The 19956-nt window shown below is 37.8% G+C and overlaps 3 protein-coding genes across 3 annotated transcripts; 1 reads left to right on the top strand and 2 right to left on the bottom strand.

The window, feature by feature from the left end:
• Positions 1 to 1702: 1702 nt before the first annotated feature.
• On the top strand, positions 1703 to 5751 carry LOC133441092 (c-Myc-binding protein-like). Its single transcript, XM_061718481.1, has 5 exons — positions 1703 to 1844; positions 2105 to 2177; positions 4975 to 5023; positions 5112 to 5241; positions 5498 to 5751. The coding sequence occupies exons 1-5, from the start codon at positions 1830 to 1832 to the stop codon at positions 5528 to 5530; spliced, it is 300 nt and encodes a 99-aa protein (XP_061574465.1). The 5' UTR covers positions 1703 to 1829; the 3' UTR covers positions 5531 to 5751.
• A 303-nt stretch (positions 5752 to 6054) lies between these two features.
• gja9a (gap junction protein alpha 9a) lies at positions 6055 to 7501 on the bottom strand. The gene has a single exon (XM_061717949.1). The coding sequence runs from the start codon at positions 7487 to 7489 to the stop codon at positions 6113 to 6115; it is 1377 nt and encodes a 458-aa protein (XP_061573933.1). The 5' UTR covers positions 7490 to 7501; the 3' UTR covers positions 6055 to 6112.
• Positions 7502 to 10017: 2516 nt separating this feature from the next.
• rhbdl2 (rhomboid, veinlet-like 2 (Drosophila)) lies at positions 10018 to 19481 on the bottom strand. The gene is made up of 8 exons (XM_061717280.1): positions 19155 to 19481; positions 17466 to 17712; positions 15144 to 15292; positions 14183 to 14295; positions 13899 to 13999; positions 12402 to 12462; positions 12246 to 12307; positions 10018 to 11712 (listed from the first exon to the last, which is right to left on the bottom strand). The coding sequence occupies exons 2-8, from the start codon at positions 17694 to 17696 to the stop codon at positions 11533 to 11535; spliced, it is 897 nt and encodes a 298-aa protein (XP_061573264.1). The 5' UTR covers positions 17697 to 17712; positions 19155 to 19481; the 3' UTR covers positions 10018 to 11532.
• Between the last annotated feature and the right edge of the window lie 475 nt (positions 19482 to 19956).

Here is a 19956-nt window from a genome sequence, read left to right on the forward strand (position 1 = left end):
GGGAAAGATAATTTGTGCTGATTACAAATAATATAATATATTGCAATTAATAGCACTGACCAAAACACCTGCAGAAATACTGCAGGAATGACATAGCAGCAGTTAAATGCAGCCTTCTGTAAGCTTTAAATATCCACTGGGCTTACATCAAATACATCAAAACACAACAATTAAAAACAGTTTTCTGAACTTATCAATATGACTCTGTCCTTCACAGGATAACTAAAATGGATCACTGCAAAAACTCAAAATAAGAATATTGCCCTATTTCTAGTTAAAATGTCTCATTTTAGTAAAAAAAAAATCGTATTACATTTAAAACAAGACTCATCACTGGAAAAAACAACAATTTTCACCTGTTTCAAGTAGATTTTCACTTGAAATAAGTAGAAAAATCTGCCAGTGGAACAAGATTTTTGTTGCTTGTAATGAGAAGGTAAATCTTGTCCCACTGGCAGATTTTTCCACTTACTTCAAGTGAAAATTTACTTGAAACAGGGGAAAATTGTCAAATAAGTTACTTTTCTGGTGATGACTCTAAATGTTGAAATAGCAGTAAAACCACATTCATTGATGAAATGGCATAAGGGATGGAAAGGGGGGATGTCAGTTTTACAGGGGGGATGATTTTGACCGTTTTTATTTCAGGGGGGATGCCGTCCCCCCTCATCCCCCCTCAACTCCAGTACTGGATACTAGCAGATGAAGGAAGGCAGACGCTGTAGTAAAGATGAGACATTCACAATCGTCCAAATACTCAAAATGAGATTGTGCTAGGTCGTCAGTAGACAGCAAAATGATGACATTAATAAAAATGCTCATATGAACGATGAACGATTTTTCCTAAATGCTTAGGCTATATTAAAATAAAAAGAGAAAACAAGAAGATGAATTAAAAAAAAAATTTCAGTCCCTGGTATGTAGGACCGCGGTTGAATTGGTTTGATATTGGATATAGGATATTATGAATTCAACACCCATAAAACTTGTGATACATACCACTGATTTTGGTCATATTGCTTGTGATGTGTTCATGGTCATCTAGACTATATATCACAAAACAGTAATTATTATAAAATCATATTATGGACTGATTTAATGTGGTTTAATGAATTCAACACCCATAAAACTTGTGATACATAACACCGATTGTTTTCATGAAACCTCATTAAATCAGCCCATAATATGATTTTATAATAATTACTCTATTGTGATATATAGTCTAGATGACCATGAACACATCACAAGCAATATGACCAAAATCAGTGGTATGTAGGCCTATCACACGTTTTATGGGTGTTGAATTCATTAAAGCACATTAAATCAGCCCATATATATGATTTTTAAATCAGCCCATATATATGTTTTTTTAATAAGACTTTTTAATAATTACTGTTTTGTGATATATAGTCTAGATGACCATGAACACATCACAAGTGGTTTGACCAAAAAGAGTGGTATGTATCACAAGTTAAATGGGTGTTGAATTCATAATATCCAATATCAAACCAATTCAACCGCGGTGTATGTAGGTTACAAAAATCTACATGATGATAGCGTAACGCAGACCAAAAACTACACTCATATTACAGTTATGGTTCCTAAAGTGAACGACGGAACGAAAGAAATGCCATTAACACCTAAAGGCGAAACCCGTCGCTAATGGTTTTTATTTTTTCCCATCTTTCCGTGGAGCACCTGAAGGCAGCATGGAGCCAGACTTGTTAAAACGAAACTGAACTTTCCAACTGTCTTTTCCGGCGAGGCTGCTCCGATATCACCCGAGACACAGAATACACCGGCTTTAGAAGTCAACTTTACAACGAGTCATGGCGCATTATAGGGTGAGTGCGTTTATCGTCCGTTTGCATGTTTCTGAGGGTTGTTAAAAAGCATGTACGTGTTTTAAAAGCTAACAAAGCTAAATCAGTCAGTTGATGAGGTGAACTGAGCAGCTGTGGAAGCGGAGCGGCGATATGTTGGTTTGGATAAAGTCGTAATGCTCTTCACAATACATATTCGACTGAAGGCAATATAATAACACACGTTAACTATGTTAACCTTGCTATAGGAAAATTAATCTACACATTTTTCTACTTTACAGGCTCCAGACTCCAAGAGAGAGCAGTTTCGCAGATATCTAGAAAAAGCAGGTGTTGTGGACAGCCTCACCAGCGGTATGTCTCTTTAGTAATTTCATAGATTAAAAAAAAATGTATAAATATATATATTTATATATATTTTTTTTATTTAATAAATATATATATATATATATATATTTATTAAATAAAAAACTATAATAAAAAAAAATATATATATATTTTCATTACAGTTTTTTTATTTAATATATATATATATTAAATAAAAAAACTGTAATGAAAATATATAATTTTTTTTTATTATAGTTTTTTATTTAATAAATAAATATATATATATATATATATATTAAATAAAAAACTAATACAAAAAATATAAAAAAAATTTATTAGTTTTTTTATTTAATATATATATATATATATATATATATATATATATATATATATATATATATATATATATATATTTTTTTTTTTATCCATTTTATACCATCCATTATCTAATATATATATATATTTTTATTTTATTGTATTATATTTAAAAAAATATATATATATTTATTTAATTATTATTTTTAAATGTTTGTCTTTTTTAATGAACTCTAAAGTCTAAATAAAGGATTGATATACATTTTATTTAAAAAAAATATTTTTTTTCGACAACTTGACTACTGTTTGAAACATATTTTTTATATATATATATGTATGTGTGTGTTTTTTTCTGTTTTGTTTCTTTCGACAAAGCTTGACTACTGTTTGAAACCTATTTAAACATGATCGTAACGTATTTTGTGAGACATCTCTGCTTGTTTTGGATGCTTCCCTGGTTCAACGCAGGTGATTTAAATTAGAATCAGGTTTGCTCACTGTACAGTAAATAGACAAATGACAGCTCTTATCAACACATACAATTTATATTAAAAAAAAAGTGAAAGGTGCAGCAGTATGAGGTAGACATGGTTATTGAAATGTGCATTGTTACATCATATGATTGTGGTGGTTATTATTATTGCACAGTGGTTGATTTCTCTGAGTGTTGAGAGTTCATCAGAGCAACAGCTTGGGGGAAGAAACTGTCTCTGTGTCTGGCGGTTTTGGCGTACAGAGCTCTGTAGCGCCGTCCAGAGGGGGGAAGTTCAAACAGACTGTGTCCTGAGTGTGAGGGGTCTGCAGAGATGCTACCTCCCCGTTTCCTGGTCAGGAACAGGTCCTGGATAGATGGGAGGTTAGTCCCAATCCTCTCCGCAGACCTAATTCTTCGTTGCAGTCTGTGCCTGTCTAGTTTGGTGGCCGATCCGAACCAGACAGTGATGGAAGTGCAGAGAACAGACTGTATGATGGCAGAGTAGATCACTGATCACTACCTGGTGGTAAGTTGAATACGATGGTGGGGGAAGGTGCCATGCAGGCCCAGTTGGCCAAGATGTATAGTGAGGGTTTCCTTTGGATGTCTGGTGGAATCAGAAAGGTCTTCAGCTTCCACCTGCAGATTTTCAACTACATCTCGAGGGAGATGTGGACATTGAGTCTGACTGGACCTAGTTTTCTGCCTCAATTGTTGCAGTGGCTGATCAGAGCTATTGCCATAATTTGTTTGGTGTGAAGGTTGGACTCCTTCACCAATTCTGTTCATAACCTTAATGGAGAGCAGGATGGAGTCTGGTTTGGTGGCCAAAGGATTCAATCTTTCCTTATTGCAGATGATGGGATCCTCTGGCTTCATCAAACCGTGAATCTTCAGCTTTCTTTGCAGCGGTTCACAACTGAATGTGAAACAGCGGGGTGACAATCAGCACCTCCAAATCTGAGACATTGGTTCAAAGGGTGGCATGGCGGCCTCAGAATATAAATGCAAACACCAAATTGTTCCTTATAAAACTGTGACGTCTGTAAATGCAAAATAAAGAGGTATGTCACATCTTGGTATTTGAGTGCCATAACTTCAATTAGATTTGGAGTCCTCAGATCACAGCTTCAAGGCTATTGGGGAAAAAACATCAGAAAATCAAAGTTTAATATTTTTTTTTTTCATAAAAAAAGTTAAAATACACTGAGACCTCAAATACAATATAAAGAAATGTTTTATTTAACTCCTTTAGTACAGCCCTTCAGTTTATGTTTAAAGTGAATTGGTCAGATGGCATGGAGGATATTGAAATAAAAATCTGCATGGTTTTATTCAGTCAGTAGTTTGATTGTCCCTAAGGATCCCTAGTGAATGTCTGTTGAATATCCATCCTACAACCAACTTCATCACAGTATTTAAATAAAGGTTGTATGGGGCTCCTGCAGGAATTAAGCAAGAGCTGGCAGGTTTATTTCAGTCAGGTGTGCTGGACCAAGAAAACATCCCAAACAAGTGGAGCAAAGGGATCTTCAAAGATCAGTAGGTTGTAACACATCATTTCAGAGTCGGCTCTGTGGTTTAATTGGGATTCATTTTTCTTACAATGATGTATCGCCATTAAATCATGCCTCAAAACTTTAGCATAGTGCAATGGAGGTTACATTCAAATTTAAGATAAAAAACATGAACACCCTGTACATGGACTGTGTATGAGAGAGCTTTTTTCATAGTACTCCAAGATTGGGAAACATGAAATCAATTTTTGACATCAGTCACACACCAAACTGACTTGATAAGTGTGTTACACATTAATGGTGCATATACCAAATGTCTTAATCAAGAGAGAACATAATACACTTTCTTTTATCTCAGACAAGAATTTTAGTTTGTTTTTTGTGTTGTTGCTGCTGATGTTAATTTAAGATTATTGTTAATAGCATCGCATTTGGTCAGTAATGTGGATGCTCGGCATTGTTTCAATTTAATCGTGCTTACACAATTTCACTTTTTTCCCCTCCTACTTGTTTTCAGTTTTAGTATCTCTGTACGAAAAGCCAGAGAGGCCCCCCAATGCTCTAGAGTATCCTTTTAAACGCAGCTCTTAATTAATTGCGCAGGTAAGTGTGCAGGATTCATTTGGTGCAGATTCTTTAACTAACTCCCTCCAGATTTGTCAAGCAGAACCTTGGTGCTGTTGGGGAGATTTCAGACGACACTGATGCTCTGCAGCAGGAAGTGGCCGACCTGAGGCAGAGGTGTGCTCGTCTGGCAGAGGAAAACACAGATCTCAAAGCTAGGGTAAATTAGATTACACATTATCAAATTAATTTAGTGTCCTGGTTGATTTCTACAATCACAGCTCGGGGGGGCACTTGCCTTCGAGATATGATTTGTACAAACGACTATTAATTTCTGTCTTCAATGTTACATTTCTTGACTCTTGTTTGAAGCTTTATTGTTGTATGCATTTTGCTCCTTGATGACGTAATTCAACTGTGATGTCCATTTTTTTTTTTTTATTACTCCTAATTTTGATTTTCTTCGTCTCCCATAGCTGCAACTTTATGAACCCGCATCAGAAGAGTGAGGCACATCTATCTAAAGAGCACTTTAGCTTGATAAATGTACTTTTTGTTCATACTACTGTCACTTTAAATCAAAAATAGGACAACACTGTAGAGTGAAAGCCTAAGTCTTTATGTTGCCTTTTCTTTTTCTCACTTTCTTCTGTTTTTGACTATCTAAATTATTTTGTGTATGTTTGTGTACACTTGTTCAATCTTTAGTAAAGTAAGTTCTCAAAATATCTATTTTTCCTTGTTTGGTCCGTGTGTGTCTGTGTGTTGCAAAGCGATCATATATCTGTGTAAGTTGGTACAAATACATTAGTCACAGTTCACAGAGAGAGAATTTATAAGTTTTAAAAAAAAAAAAGCAAATCCATGTAGTATCACTCTACATGTATATTTTCACCATCAAGATTTGATACAAAAAACGTTTTTTCAAAATACAAACTTTTGTACACTAAAAAACAAAAGATTTCTTCAAGCAAACCACTCTTAAAATGTTAAAAACATTAAACTCTCACATTTGTATTGGTTTATGCTGTCCAGTGGAGCGAGGGCTGTGCGTTGGGTGGAAACGGTTCAAAGAAAGAAATATCCAGAGTTCAGATTTGCAGGTCTGGCGCTCTTCTGCTACTTCCCATAGATGATTTGGAGTTGGACGACGCTGGTCTTGCGTTGCACCTGGATCCTGAGCTAGAGTCACTACGCAACTCCAGGGCTGATGGCCCTTTTTGAAGTTGGGCAATTGATTTTGACTGCGTTTGCCTGCTGAGAGATCTGCTGCTGGCTTTTGTACCTCTGTTTGTATCTGTGTCGGAACTTTTATCTTCCAGGGCTGTGGGGCATTTTAAAGACCCATGAGCTCTGCACAGTGTCCTTGATCCCCTTCCTGGTATTGGAGAGGAGAAGGAGGGACAAACTACCTTCTGTGGCCATTTTTGAGACCCTGGACTCTGGACCCTGTGGTGGGGAGGATGGAAAAATGTGTCTAACTTTTGTTTTGAACTAATTGCATAGTCGCAGCACTGCAAGTCAGATTGCACGGCAGCTGGGGAGAAGTTATACTCTGGTGGGCTTGGAGCTGAACATCGATAATCATTCACATCTAGAGGCGGGATAGCTGGTTTGATCGGATTTGAGAACATGTTTCGACCCTCCACCCTAATTTTTGCATTTTGGGATGCACTTCCGTGTGTATGAAGAACAGACTCTTTTTGGCATTTGTTGACATTGCAATCATCATTTGCAAAGAAGTCCAAAAAAGCCTTTTTAATCTTCCTGTACCCCAGATGCAGCACCTCCAAGATGCTCAGGAAGAGCGAGAGGCCAGCAATGCTTTGCATGAACATCATGAAGACAGTTTTTTCTGTTGGTCTGGAAACGTAACAGTCTACGGCATTGGGACAAGGCTCCTGCTCACACTTGAAGAGCGGGTAGATGTTAAAACCGTAGAGTAGGTACTGACCTGCCATGAAGCCTACTTCAACAATAGAGCGGATGATGATGTGAGCCACGTAGGTACGCAGCAGAGCTCCCCTCAGAGGAGCTTTGTCAAGCTTTACGTGATCAAGCTGTTTCATTTCCCGTTCAACCCTCTTCCTGGCTACGGCCGGGTCCACATCCTCTAGTTCCCTCCGCAGCAGAGTTTTCTTCCTCCATCTCGCCTTCTCCAGGGCCCGCAGCCTGTAGACGGCGTGGCCCACGTAAACCAATGAAGGCGAGGACACAAAAATGACCTGCAGCACCCAGTAGCGGATGGGGGAGATTGGGAAAGCCAGATCATAGCACACGTTCCTGCACCCGGGCTGATCAGTGTTGCAGATGAAGTCCACTTGCTCGTCTATCCACAAATCCTCAGCTGCCACCCCGAGCACCAGCATGCGGAAGATGAACAGAATGGTGAGCCAGATTTTTCCCACCATATTGGAATGGATGTGTACCTCCTCCAAAATCCCCCCGAGGAAGTTCCAGTTTCTCATCTTCACTCTGCCATTATGACTGTTGGAAAGTCAACAGTAGAGAGTAAGTAACAGCAATGAGCACATTTGAAGAATTTTTGCTGAGATTATTTGATTTGATTTATTTATTTGCACAACATGAAAACGGTACAAATTTAAAATGAATATAAAAGCATGAAAATATGTGCAGGTGAGAAAGGAAGCCCTAAATGGGCTTATTCAAAGTTTTCACCAAGATAATACATTACATTATAATAACGGCAAGTACAAAAACAGCATTCAGATAAGATGGATATTTACAAACAATTTCTCAGTTGGATGAGTGTGTGTGCTTGCGTGTGAGTATGCACATGTGTGTTTGTATGTGTGTGTGTGCACGTGCAAAAGTGAGTCCACTTTAAGTGGAAGCAATTCTATACGCTTGATCCACAAGGCTGGCTTCAATCTCTGTTTAAAATTACTAATAGACAATGAAGATTTAGCAATAAGTATATGAGAATTCCAGAGTGAGGAACCTCTGTCTTTGATGGAGAACTGACTGCTATTGGTACGACTGAATGAAGAATGGAGATCCTCAGATTGGTTAGTATTATAGTTATGAATTTGTGAATTGGTCTTAAAAAAAATCTTTGAAAGTACTTGGAAGCATATTTGCAAGATATGTGCATTTGTAAATGAAAGCACATGATTGGAGTATGTTAATATCATAGATGGATAATAAATTAATTTTTTTAAACAAAGGGGCAGATGGGGCCAAATAGGAAGCAGAAGTAGCTATTCTTACAAACTTCTTTTGAGTAATGAGTAATTTGTGTAAATTTGACGAATATGTACTTGCCCAAACAATGTTGCCATAAATGAGATAAGGATAAATTAAACTATAATAAAGAGTAACGAGACAAGCCTGATGGACCAAACCTCTGATTCTTCTGATGATACCAAGGGATCTAGAGATTTTGTTAGTTACAGAATGTATATGCTCTTTCCAGGACAAATTCTCATCCACTAAGACACCTAGAGATAATGCTGTCTGTGCTAGTCATTTTTTTGTTTTTTTTTCCTAACATTAGTCTCAGCTGTGCATTTTAGATTCCTGGACAGTTTTTTGTATAGTTTATTTACCTTGCAGTAGGATGGGCGGTCTGCTGGTGGTGCCCTGAGTGCCCCTGGTTCATGTAGCCCTGGCACGAACACAAAGCTTTTAAAAATCATGTATATTCTCCGCAAATCACCTGGACGCCCGTGACAACACCCTACTGCAACGTTGCCAGGAATTATGGCAAACCATTCAGCCGTTGAGGGGAAAAGTCCCAACAGTACAGCCGAGAACGTCAATACTAACAGCTTCACCAAAGCATTTGTATCACGGGTTAACCGCCGTGGGGCTGCAACTAACAGTGGTGCCAGAGCACGAATCTGCTGCCCCAAGTTCTGGTTCACTTGGTAATGCTTCATAGTTGCTCCAGTTTTGGTTAAATCTTACTGAAAACCCAAATAAAAGTCCAGCAAGTAAAAACCATAACTGGACCAGAGCTGGTTCTGCTGAAATCACTGCCACAATACAGCCCAAGGAAACTTATTCTTGAGAATTTAATAGATGTGTAACATCTCAACATTATTAAGGCCGTTACTTTCTCAAGCAAGGATATTTCACACATCCTACCTTGGAAAAATGACATCAGGCAAGTTTTAAATCTAGTTAATTGGTCAACAAGCTTCTTGCTTATGGTATATAAAATAAAATCTAAGGGGTCACTTAGATGTACGAGTCCAAATGGAACTACGTTACAAGTCCGAATCCAACTCAACATGTGGGGTGTGTGTGCCATAGGTGTGGATGATCACTGCACTAAATTTCCTAGATGGTTAAGACCCAACCTGATGCATTTGTTCAGTTAAGTTTTTATTTTCTATACGTAGAAATGGAGAGACGAGTGCACACATTCCACACGGAATCCTCACATTATCAATACAATATGTTATCCACAGGCATTGTTCTACCAATAGATTTCATCTGTAGTGAAGTAATCAATAAGTCCTCATCTCTGTGTGTAATTAGGTTCAAGTGCATCTGACACATCTGATTGTATTTACAAGAAATCTATCACAGTGCATTAATGCAGGTCCCCCTTATAGTTTCCAACTTAAATGTCCAGTTAAAAATACATGCGACTGCTGTTTGTGTGTTAAATGAGCTGCTTATCTGAGGTTTACGTTGGATCTTTAGATGCGTCACAATATTCTTCTCCTTCTAAACTACAAACCTGGCGTGAGATTCATCACCTATCCCATTCCCCTTTGACCTGAATTCTCTTCTCACGCTCAGTAGAGCAGGATTTATTCAAACCACTCTACTACAAATACATTAGAGGTACAGCGCAGCTGGCCACCCCGGGGAAACATATTGGTTTTTCTCTTCTGATCACGGCAGCCAATTTTTTTTTTTTATCAAATGCATTAGCCAGTACGTAAAAACAAGCTATGAACTGTAAGATGCACAAGTTAAATTATCTTCAAAAATGTTATTTTAAATGCTGTGAAAATCAAGGCACAGTCTATTCACTTTTAATATGAAATACATTTTAGGAAAATTCAATTCAATTCAAGCAACAAAAAAGAAAAAAAAAAAGCAATACATTTTAAAAATGTAAAAACTCAATTTTACTATCCACCCATCCCGTTCAATGAAAAGAAGTCAATAATCACATGACAGTTTGCCCACTGTGAGTGAGTTTACACGAAGCAGTCAAGCACAGTGACCCATAATTCAGTACACATTTGACAGTTATCACTACTCTTGTCTCTTTGCTTCTTAGAAAAAAAAAAAGTCATATTTGTATTTTCTCAAGCTGGATTTGACAAAATACATGTGGTTACAACAGTAGCTTGTTGTTGATGTAGCTGCACATTAGTCATGTCAGTGGAACAGAAGTCAGCGCACCGCAATGTACAACACTGACATTTCAAGGAACATTTTTGGAGCCGAGTCCATCATGTTACTGTTACAATTTTGTTACTATTTTTTTTATTCTGTCAAAAGAATAAATACACTTGATTTGGAACAACACGGTTTAAGATTGACTGTAATAACAATAATAAAGTCCAAAGGAGCAGACACATCAGCCACAAAAACAAAAAACATACACTTGCATTTCCTTAAAAGTGAATAACTTATTGGAATATGTTGTCACAATTTCAAGAATTCATGCAATAAAAAGTTGAAAAATAGTAAACTATTAGAATAATTTGACGTGGAAATAAAAAAAAAAAACCAACGTGGTTGAGGTCTGTGCTCTTCAAGTTTACCTGTGATTGAAAACACAATGTTTCTCACTGCAATGTTTGGCTTATGTCTATCGTCACAAGAAACATATTTTACTGTTAATAAAACTGTGAAACAAACTGTGAAATACCCCCTGCCATAATAATCACAATAAATGGTGCAGTTGCAAACTATTTTACATCTTTGGAGCTTCTTGTATAATCACCACGAACTGTTAAAAAAAGATATGAGGCAAAGGATAGCTGCTGGAAAAGAAATGAAGAAAAAGAAGAAAAGCACACAAACATTTAGCACATTGATCCCTTTTCCTTTTTTATAACCACATGTGACTGTCCTGATTGGATTATCCTTAAAAGACACCTACAATAAATGTGCTAGTATGTTGGGTTCATGTGATACACATCCTGAGGAATTCATTTTTATGAATATTGGATATTAGTGAGGTGGTGATGAGTCAGAGGTCCAGGCACATACAAAATGTCAACATTTTACAAAAAAAACAAACACATAAAAAAGCAACTTCAAGATGTTATCTGGATTTAAAAAATAAAAATGTCAATTGACTCCATTTGTTAAACAAATTAAGTCTAAAATGTGGCACTACCACATAACACCAGCAGGGGGTGATATGACATTTAAATGTATAACTGCTAAAACCTTAGAAAATTCTGTTTGATATATGACATTCACAAACTCCCTGAAAAGCAACTTTGCTGTGGAGGACATCAGAAAAAATAAAAAATATCTTCCTGAGTAGCATGAGGATTTTCGGTAGCAGCTCCTACAATTTTGGAGTGATGAAGACGTTGAATAACACAGCAAAAGTCAAGAAGATTAAATAACCCACTATGCACAACCAGAACCGAGGGTCTTTGAGCAGCTTCTGGTTGTAAGCGCTGAAGAAGACATAGCCGATGGTCATCCCGGCCGCAATGCCCCCAAAATGAGCCACAAATGACACCTTGGGGAAGAAGTTGGGAGATCAGGTTTTAGTTTCACTCAGGCTTAAGCTAAAATGAACACAGACCCTTAACAACTGTTCTCACTGAAATGTGACTCCCAAAAAAAAACCAGTTGAACCAGTTTGATGGCGAGTTAAAAGGAGAGGGGGAAGGATACAGAAATCTGGTGGGCGCAAATACATACATGAGCTTTTAGAACAATAACCCGTCAAAGAAGAAGTAAATACCATTTGGTTTTAAATGAATCTGTAAAATTAAAGGGTAGAATTTCTAGACGCTGTTTACTACGGTTAAAAAAAAAGCTTTTTGTCTTCAGTACGAGCTGGAACAGAGAGGCATGTTACTGCATGAACAACAGAGCACAGGCAGGAGCCGCTGATCTGTAACCACAGGCACACACATCCAGCCCAGCACAAAAAGATCCAGTCTGGGCGAGGTCAGTGGGTTTGGCTTAAAAACTTTATGTGTCTGGTAATATTCAGAGAGACCAAGTTAGTTCTCCCTCAGGTGCGCACTGGGAGATGGATCTTACCTGCAAACCTTCCTCTTGACTGATAAATCTTCTGTAGAAGGCAAATCCAAAATCTGTGCCGACTGTAAAAAGAAAAGCGTGTTCAGATCTGACAGTTCTGAAGGTCAATCTATCGGATTTAAAAGCATCAAATGGGGGAAAACATGAAGAACTCACCGATGAACACTATGACAAGGATTCGAAATACCCCGAGGAGAGGAATCATCTCTCTGAAATTCTGCAAAACAAAGCCGTCGTTATCCGTTCAGAAGGACATTAACATTTACATTACATTAACATAAAACTGAAACTCTACCAGACACAAAAATACGTGTTTAATATTATATTGCAAATCATCAATGATCTCACAAAATGTGAGTGAACGTGTGTATAAACGGGACCACTACAATACAAAGTGTAGTAGATCCTTTTAAATCAGTGTGTGCATGAAATGTAGACACATCCAATTTAAATTAGAGTAATTTTATTCTTAATACAGGCACAAAGACGCAATAAAACTATGCACTTAACTAAAGTGCTTAAAAGACTGCATTTTTAAAAGTAAAAGACAAATGTTTGTTTTATTTTTGGTTTTTAAGTTTACTTCCTACATAGTGTGATATCATCTTGCCAAAATAAGCAAGGTCCTCCATGAAAAACATCTTTCTATTGCGGTCTCCTCGTGTCAAGGTATAGATGCATTAATACACTCCCAGACCATCATATACAGTGTGATGGCTTTTAACTCTGAAAGAAAAGGAAAGCCAGGCAATTCTCCTGAATAAACTTGTGATCAGTTTGATTTGATTTTTCAGACCACGGCACAGTTTTCAGATATAACTCGGTGTAAAAAACAAAGGAAGAAAACCTTTGATTAGCTTGACTTCAGCATAGAGCGCTGTTTATGGTTCAGACTGGACCTTCTCTGCAGTGACGGGTCGGTAATGCAGCGCTTTCGATGGCACAACTCCACTGCACGCCCTGAATCTGGCGGTGAATTGTACAGCAAACTCCGAACTGAGAGGGTTTTCTTTCTTCATCACATGATTTTGTGGTTAACAATTTGCTGGTAGAGCTGTCTTTCTTTTTTTTTTTGGCAAAACTGTGTTCATGAACTATTGTTTTTTTTTTTTTTTTCCTGATGTTCAGTGCAATACCTCTCGCTACACAGCAAAGGTTTTTCATGTGTAGAAACTTTTTAATGCATAAGATTTATTGATATCATTTGCTTGCTGTTTCTTATTTCACTGTTATTTTCTTTATAATGGTACTGTGGCAATGTGATTGAAATTAAAGGCTTATCTGATCTTATTTCTCTGGATTCTTGTTTATTTTGTATTAATTGTATATTGATGTTCACCACAACTGTCTATGTCAAACCTGTTTGCAGTTTTAGAAATGGCCATTCCAAAATTGTAAAATTATTCATCAATTTATTTTATTTATTTATTTTTGAGTGGTGAAATCATCCTAATCTTTAATCATTAAAAACTCTGCAGGACCATCTTAAACACAATGATGTTACAGACCTGTTATTTGTTTTAAGCACATTTGGACACATTCAACCAAAGAACAACCAGAAATCTGTTTGTCAAATTACAATCTGCATCTGAAACTTTCCTCACATGTATAATCACATTAAAGATTCTCCTGATGAGGTGAGCGTAAACTCACCACAATTGCATTCATGAAATAGCCCCCGAGGAGGGCGTAGACGCCCCCAGACGCCCCCACCAAGGCACTTCTGGGATCAAAAATAGAGCTGGCCAGAGAGCCTGAGGGAGAAGCAGCCAGCAAAATCATCAACGGGGGGTAATGCTCCAACCCAAACAGGAAAAAGCCACTTCCACACAAGTTAAAGTGAGACATCAAGATGTCGTATTCACAAACACGAGAAAGGCAGCTATCTTAGCCCATCTTGACTGAATATTTGGCCGTTACAAGAAAAAAAAGCCGACCTGCGAGGACCCCGGCCATGTAGACCATTCCCACTTCAAATCCTTTGTGGACCAGCTCCAACGGGATGCCCAGCAGCAACTGCATCAACAGGTTGCCCACTATGTGCTCCACACTAGAAAAGGAGAGTTGCACAATAAGTACTGGACTGTCAAGAAGAAGTAAATCCAGTGTTAAACAACCAAAACATAAGAGAAAATGTGGATTTGTTTCTGTTCTAAAGGACAGTATCTGGGGCTGATTCAAAGCAGTCACCAGTGTCTGGATTCATAAACCAAAGAGGTCTAACGGGCCAACACAACTGCTAATTCGTCCTTCCGGTCCACAACACAAAGAAATAAATTAAATGTGAATTATGTAAACAAAAGAATTTCATTGTGGGCTCAGCCTCCCATTTTTAAGCTTGGTAAGAAAACGGCAGGATACCAGCGCTGTTATCCTCAGATAAACATCCTGTCGGATGGTGCTGGTGGGAGATGGGACTGCTACTCCCATTTACTAAAGCATTTCTGCTTTGTTGTCACTTCTATCGGCTTTCCTGTGTTTGTGAAGCTCACAACTCATCATGTAAATTCTGCACTTTTTTTTTTTTTTTTTTACAGATACATCCGCAATTCCTAGTAACTGATAGGTAGTTACTCATATAAACAGAGACAGGCATTGTCATATCATTTAGCTTTGTGTTGCACAATGTAAAAAAGTTGCTGTATCAGGTAAACATGTGATGATTTAGCAAACGGGTAAACTGGTCACAAGCTGTAATCTCCAGAGCGACCACAGGCCTAAATCAGCAGCTCTGACGGCATCGGAAAAAAACCCACAGCGACTAGAGCGCCACCAAACTGAGGTTTACTTCAGTGGCATGATATAGATCTGTAAATATAAGTCAGCCCACATATGTTCCTCCTCTGATTGAGGCTTTCCTGGTGTAATTGATAGATTGGAAAACCTCAACATTCTTACCCGGCGTGGACAAACATGTAGGAAATGAAGCGCCAGGCTTCCTGCCTGCTCTCAGGCTTGTAGGTCAGAGGGCTGTTCCAGATGCTTTCGTCCAGGGTCACCCACTGCTTCTGAGGCTTCCACACCGCGTAGTAGATAAACACAGCCAGCTACAGAAGAAGGAGGACAAAAAAGTAGACGTTAAAAGTGTTGTAGCTACTTGGATCTGTACGAAGCCAAATCCAAAACAGCTACGAAAACAGTCGCAGCGGGAGGGAGGTGGAAAGACAGATGTTGAGCTTTGTGCAACCGATGTATATATCTCTACAAACTGACCCTCGATATCCCCCGTTTGAGATCACACACAGCCGCCTGCAAGTCTAAGAGTCAATGACGTGACGCCTATGTTTTCTGAAAAACAGGATTTTTTTTTCAATTCAAAAAAGGTTTAAATGAATAAAAAATACCATATATATGACCTACCTGTCCCACATATGGACTCACTTGAATTTTACAAAAAATACTAGTTATTTGGGATTTTATTGTGGTTTTAAGCGTCAAAATGTCATGGGGTGCGACCGTCTGACCATGACTCTTGTTTTGAAAAGTTTTTGAAATCACTCTAAATGTATTTAAATCAATCTTCTGCCCTATCTGGCATGATTTCCGAAGTATCTTGTAGTGTGTAAGATTGCAACTCATTTGTATTCATATTTCCATCATAATATACAAACAAAGTTTGACTGATGATGTCAATTTTATGAAATATCATGTGGCGCGACCATTAAAAAAAACAACCACTTTTGTACTGAAAACTTGTAAAAAAAGATGTCAAGATGTTAAGGAAATTAATTTATTTTAATATGAATCATGGTTGCACCACAAGTTTTTTTTTAAGGCTAGTGCCAATTCATCTTGACAAAAAACTCAAAAAATTGACTTGTTGAAAATCCTTATTCGTCATTGACCCCTAAATGGTTATACAGATGTGGACACATTTATGGTTATCCTTACAGGTCACTGAAGCAATGAAGGAACAAACACCTGTTGAACACCTTAAATCAACGTGTTATTGTCATGTTGCAAACCACATTAGCCTCAAATGTAATCATAACAATCTTCTCAGCCACCCAGCCCATTTAAGAAAGGAGAAACATCGTCATTTGTGGAGTTTTGTATCATTATGCCCACAATATTTACAAAGGACCAGAGTGAAGTTTTCTTTGGAGCTCAAAGAGAAAATCCTCGACAAGCCCGTTAAAGATAAGCACTATAAGACGATCTCCAGCAGCGTCGTGTTCCTGTGGCTACAGCTGCAAGTGTTTTCACAAAGTTCCAGTTAAGATCCACGGGGAAGTATCCAACCTTCCAGGATGTGACTGCACGAGGAAATGTGACCCCAGATTGACCAGAAGGAGCGATGAGGAAAAACTCCAATATCAAGACACGTCACTGCCTGACTGCAGCATTCATCACCTGTTGAACAATACTGGACTTCTCAGAAAGACCCCGCTATCAAAATGAAAAACATTAAAAGCCAGGCCAAATTTAGTAGAATACATGGAGAAAATCGTTTCATAAGGTTTGGTGTTCTCAATGACTAATTAGTCACAAGAAATGTGTTTTACGCTATGTTCATCATTATTTATTTGTGAATCAGCCTCCAAGAGGACTTTCTAATTCAACAAACTTGTTTTCACGCCAGTTCTGCAGCCCTGAACATGTCCTAGAATGAGTAGAAAGCAAATGCCTGCAAAGTTTGTTTTCTTCCAAGTACCCAGGAATACATTTCTGAAAAATCAGAGTAAAATCATGTGTCTTTAGTCAAAGTAACCCTCTGTTTTCTGTACTGCAACTCCTCAAACGTCAACCTCCTTCTGTTTGGTTAACCCAGGCCATTTTAAATCCTCTCCTCTTGGCATATTAGATTAAAATAGAAATAAAGAACTTCATAACCAACTGTGTTTACCCCCGTTTCACAGAGCTGTGGGGGATTTGAGGCCACAGCATCCTTCCCACCTTATTTCAATAAACAGTATGAAAGGGATGCTATTTCAACAAATCACCTCTTCATATACCACGTCCCACAAGATGAACTTGAATCTACAAGCCACAAGACATAGTAGCTTTATGTTTGCATGCTTAAAACCATTTCCCACCAGTGAGGATTCATTTCTGTGTCTCCCCCTCAAAATCAGCTCCAAATCAATATAGTCGTACTAAATCTATACAGTAATTACGACCTGGCGGCTTCATGAATTAGAATCAGGGCACAGAATCTATACTATAGGTTTCTGTGCAGCTAAAGTATGCATACATACAGTACATGCAGGGCAGAGCTACCTCTGCAATACTGATGAGGATGATGAAGATGGGCGGAGGGCAGCAGTTGGCACGTTCCAGGTACGTGTTGCGGGAGTTTGCAGGAAGAACCCATTTGGAAACCGAGTGCTGGAACTTCTCACAACATCCCATCTTCCTCCCTCCGTCCGGCTGCTCGTCTCCAGCCTTCAGCCGCTGCCCATCCTTGGCCGCAGTGAAGGGCTCCTGCTGCTCCAGGTCGATGTCCCCCATCTCTGCTGCAGCAGTCCTGCACAGCAGAGCAGAGCAGAGCGGCCACACTCACGTGTTAAACATTTCTCAACAAGCAGCAGCAGGTATGAAGGCATTTGATAAGCCTGGAAATAAAGGAATCGTTTAGTTTCTGTTGTGTTTAGATTTTGATATAGTGAACTATTCATTATAAATATTTTCTATGTCCTTAGTGTGATAAAGGAAAACTAAGTATACCATGTTAAAAGTTATATTATAAACACATTGATGTGATTTAAAGTAGCCTAGAGCGATGGATGATTTACTAAAAGAGGCTCCTAAGGAGGTGTCCACATCTGCAGAGGAGCAAAGCAAGCCGACTAATGACTCCCTTGAAGTCATTTTATGATTTGTTTAGGCTCTTTTATGTTTAATATTACTTGTTAAAGCCTAGATTTAAAATAGTCAGCAATAACTTTAAATCTCTTGGTTATGTGCATTACTAAATGTTCATATATTTTTGCACTTTTGTAGTAATTTTTTATTTCCTAGTGGTCTGTCTAAATTACTTGGTAGTAACTGCCATCTCTCATGTAAATTTGCTTTTCTTGAGAAACTGACATCAACTTCCCAACAAGAAAACAGCCTACTTACCTGTCAAGAGTTTGGGAGTGTAGAGGTTTGCACCCGAAACTAACCAGAAGCCCTTTGACTATAACATTTATGGTTTCATATTCTCAGGAATCATAGGTTATTTTGGGAGATGTTGCATATAAATAAATGTTATACATAATTTGAATGTGATTAAGGTTCATTAGGTATCGCTTTACTGATGTAAAACATTCATCTTATCCAGTTATGCTTAAAATGTATAACTAAAATCCCCCTTTTACCTCAATAAGCAAAAATTAAAACTGCGTAAGGCGGTGGGTGGGTAATGTCTGGGGTTATGATTTTATATATATATATATATATATATATATATATATATATATTTATGTGTTAATTTTGCATTGTTATACTTAATAATATGGGCATTACTTTTTTTTTGTTTTGTAGGCTATTTGCTTTTTGTTATTACATTCATCTATTCATTTGTTGTTGTTATGTATTGGTGTTTGTTTGTTAAAATATCAAATAAATGCACCATGTTGTTTTTTCAAAAAAAAGGAAAAAAGAAATAAAAATGTGATCACAAAAATAAACTAATATCCCTCTTTTACCTCAATAAACAAAAATTAAAACTGCGTAATCGGATTTGTTCAATGGGTTATTTAACAAAGGATCTGAATGGTTATTCAAAATGAATATAAAATTACAAAAAAAGACAATCGAAGTGAGTCAGTGACTTGTTTAAAGTGATTGTGAATGTTTTATGGGAAACAAAAACAGCAGCCCCGTATGGAGTCGCACTCCGGCGAACTGAATGGTGTAAAGTAACAACACGCACTCTTCCATCTCAGAGCTCAGGGAAATCAACAATAAGTTTGTTTTACTCACCTTAAACGTGAACAAGAAGAATGCTGGTGTCTCCAAACTCTCACAAACGCGCAAATAGTAATTAACCCCAATAAAATAATTAAAAACAAAACAGGTCGCACCGTTGATGTCTACCAAAACGAAAACCAAACTGCCTCCGTTTCGGGGAATTCCTCGTAAAAGCAGTAAAGAAGAGGGAGACGTCTTCTTAAAACTGGCCGTCCCCGTGAAAGAAACTGAGTGGCTTTAATTATAGCGCGTTCATTGCTTTTTCCTGCAAAACACTTCCTTCCTGTCCACAAACAAACCACCGACGGAACCTCTCCTTCACCAGACCGGTGCAGGCCGCATTAGGACGCGGCTGTGAGGAACAACCTACCTGTATGACGGGCCACACCTGGGACTGCTGACGTCACAGACGCACCTCTTTCAAAGAGAGGATGCTGGAGGAGGGATCTCTCTTACATATATACATACACACTCCACCTATAAAGCTTGACAAAAGTCTGTTATTAATTATAATGTGTTAATTACTTAATCAGTAAAACTGCAATAAAGCCAGTTTTACTTCCATTCAGGCGTTGTGGTTACCTCATACACCACAAGGGGGCAGCAGAGCCCGTAATTAAAAACAATGGATCCCCTTATATCTTTCCTCTTCCTCTTTTATTGTACTACATACAGGACTGTCTCAGAAAATTAGAATATTGTGATAAAGTCCTTTATTTTCTGTAATGTCATACATTCTGGATTCATTACAAATAAACTGAAAAGCCTTTTATTATTTTAATATTGCTGATCATGGCTTACAGCTTAAGAAAAC

The sequence above is a fragment of the Cololabis saira genome, chromosome 3 (genome assembly GCF_033807715.1).
Source record: "Cololabis saira isolate AMF1-May2022 chromosome 3, fColSai1.1, whole genome shotgun sequence".
In the NCBI taxonomy this organism is placed as follows: Eukaryota; Metazoa; Chordata; class Actinopteri; order Beloniformes; family Belonidae; genus Cololabis; species Cololabis saira.

Excerpts from the sequence above, each read along its gene's own strand:
- LOC133441092 (XM_061718481.1), top strand. Across the intron at positions 5,024-5,111 it reads AGGCCCCCCAATGCTCTAGA|ATTTGTCAAGCAGAACCTTG; the intron begins GTATCCTTTTAA and ends AACTCCCTCCAG. Across the intron at positions 5,242-5,497 it reads ACACAGATCTCAAAGCTAGG|CTGCAACTTTATGAACCCGC; the intron begins GTAAATTAGATT and ends CGTCTCCCATAG.
- gja9a (XM_061717949.1), bottom strand. The coding sequence starts at position 7,489 with ATGAGAAACTGGAACTTCCTCGGGGGGATTTTGGAGGAGGTACACATC.
- rhbdl2 (XM_061717280.1), bottom strand. The coding sequence starts at position 17,696 with ATGGGGGACATCGACCTGGAGCAGCAGGAGCCCTTCACTGCGGCCAAG. Across the intron at positions 14,000-14,182 it reads CATGGCCGGGGTCCTCGCAG|GCTCTCTGGCCAGCTCTATT; the intron begins GTCGGCTTTTTT and ends CTTCTCCCTCAG. Across the intron at positions 12,308-12,401 it reads CCTTGTCATAGTGTTCATCG|TCGGCACAGATTTTGGATTT; the intron begins GTGAGTTCTTCA and ends TTCTTTTTACAG.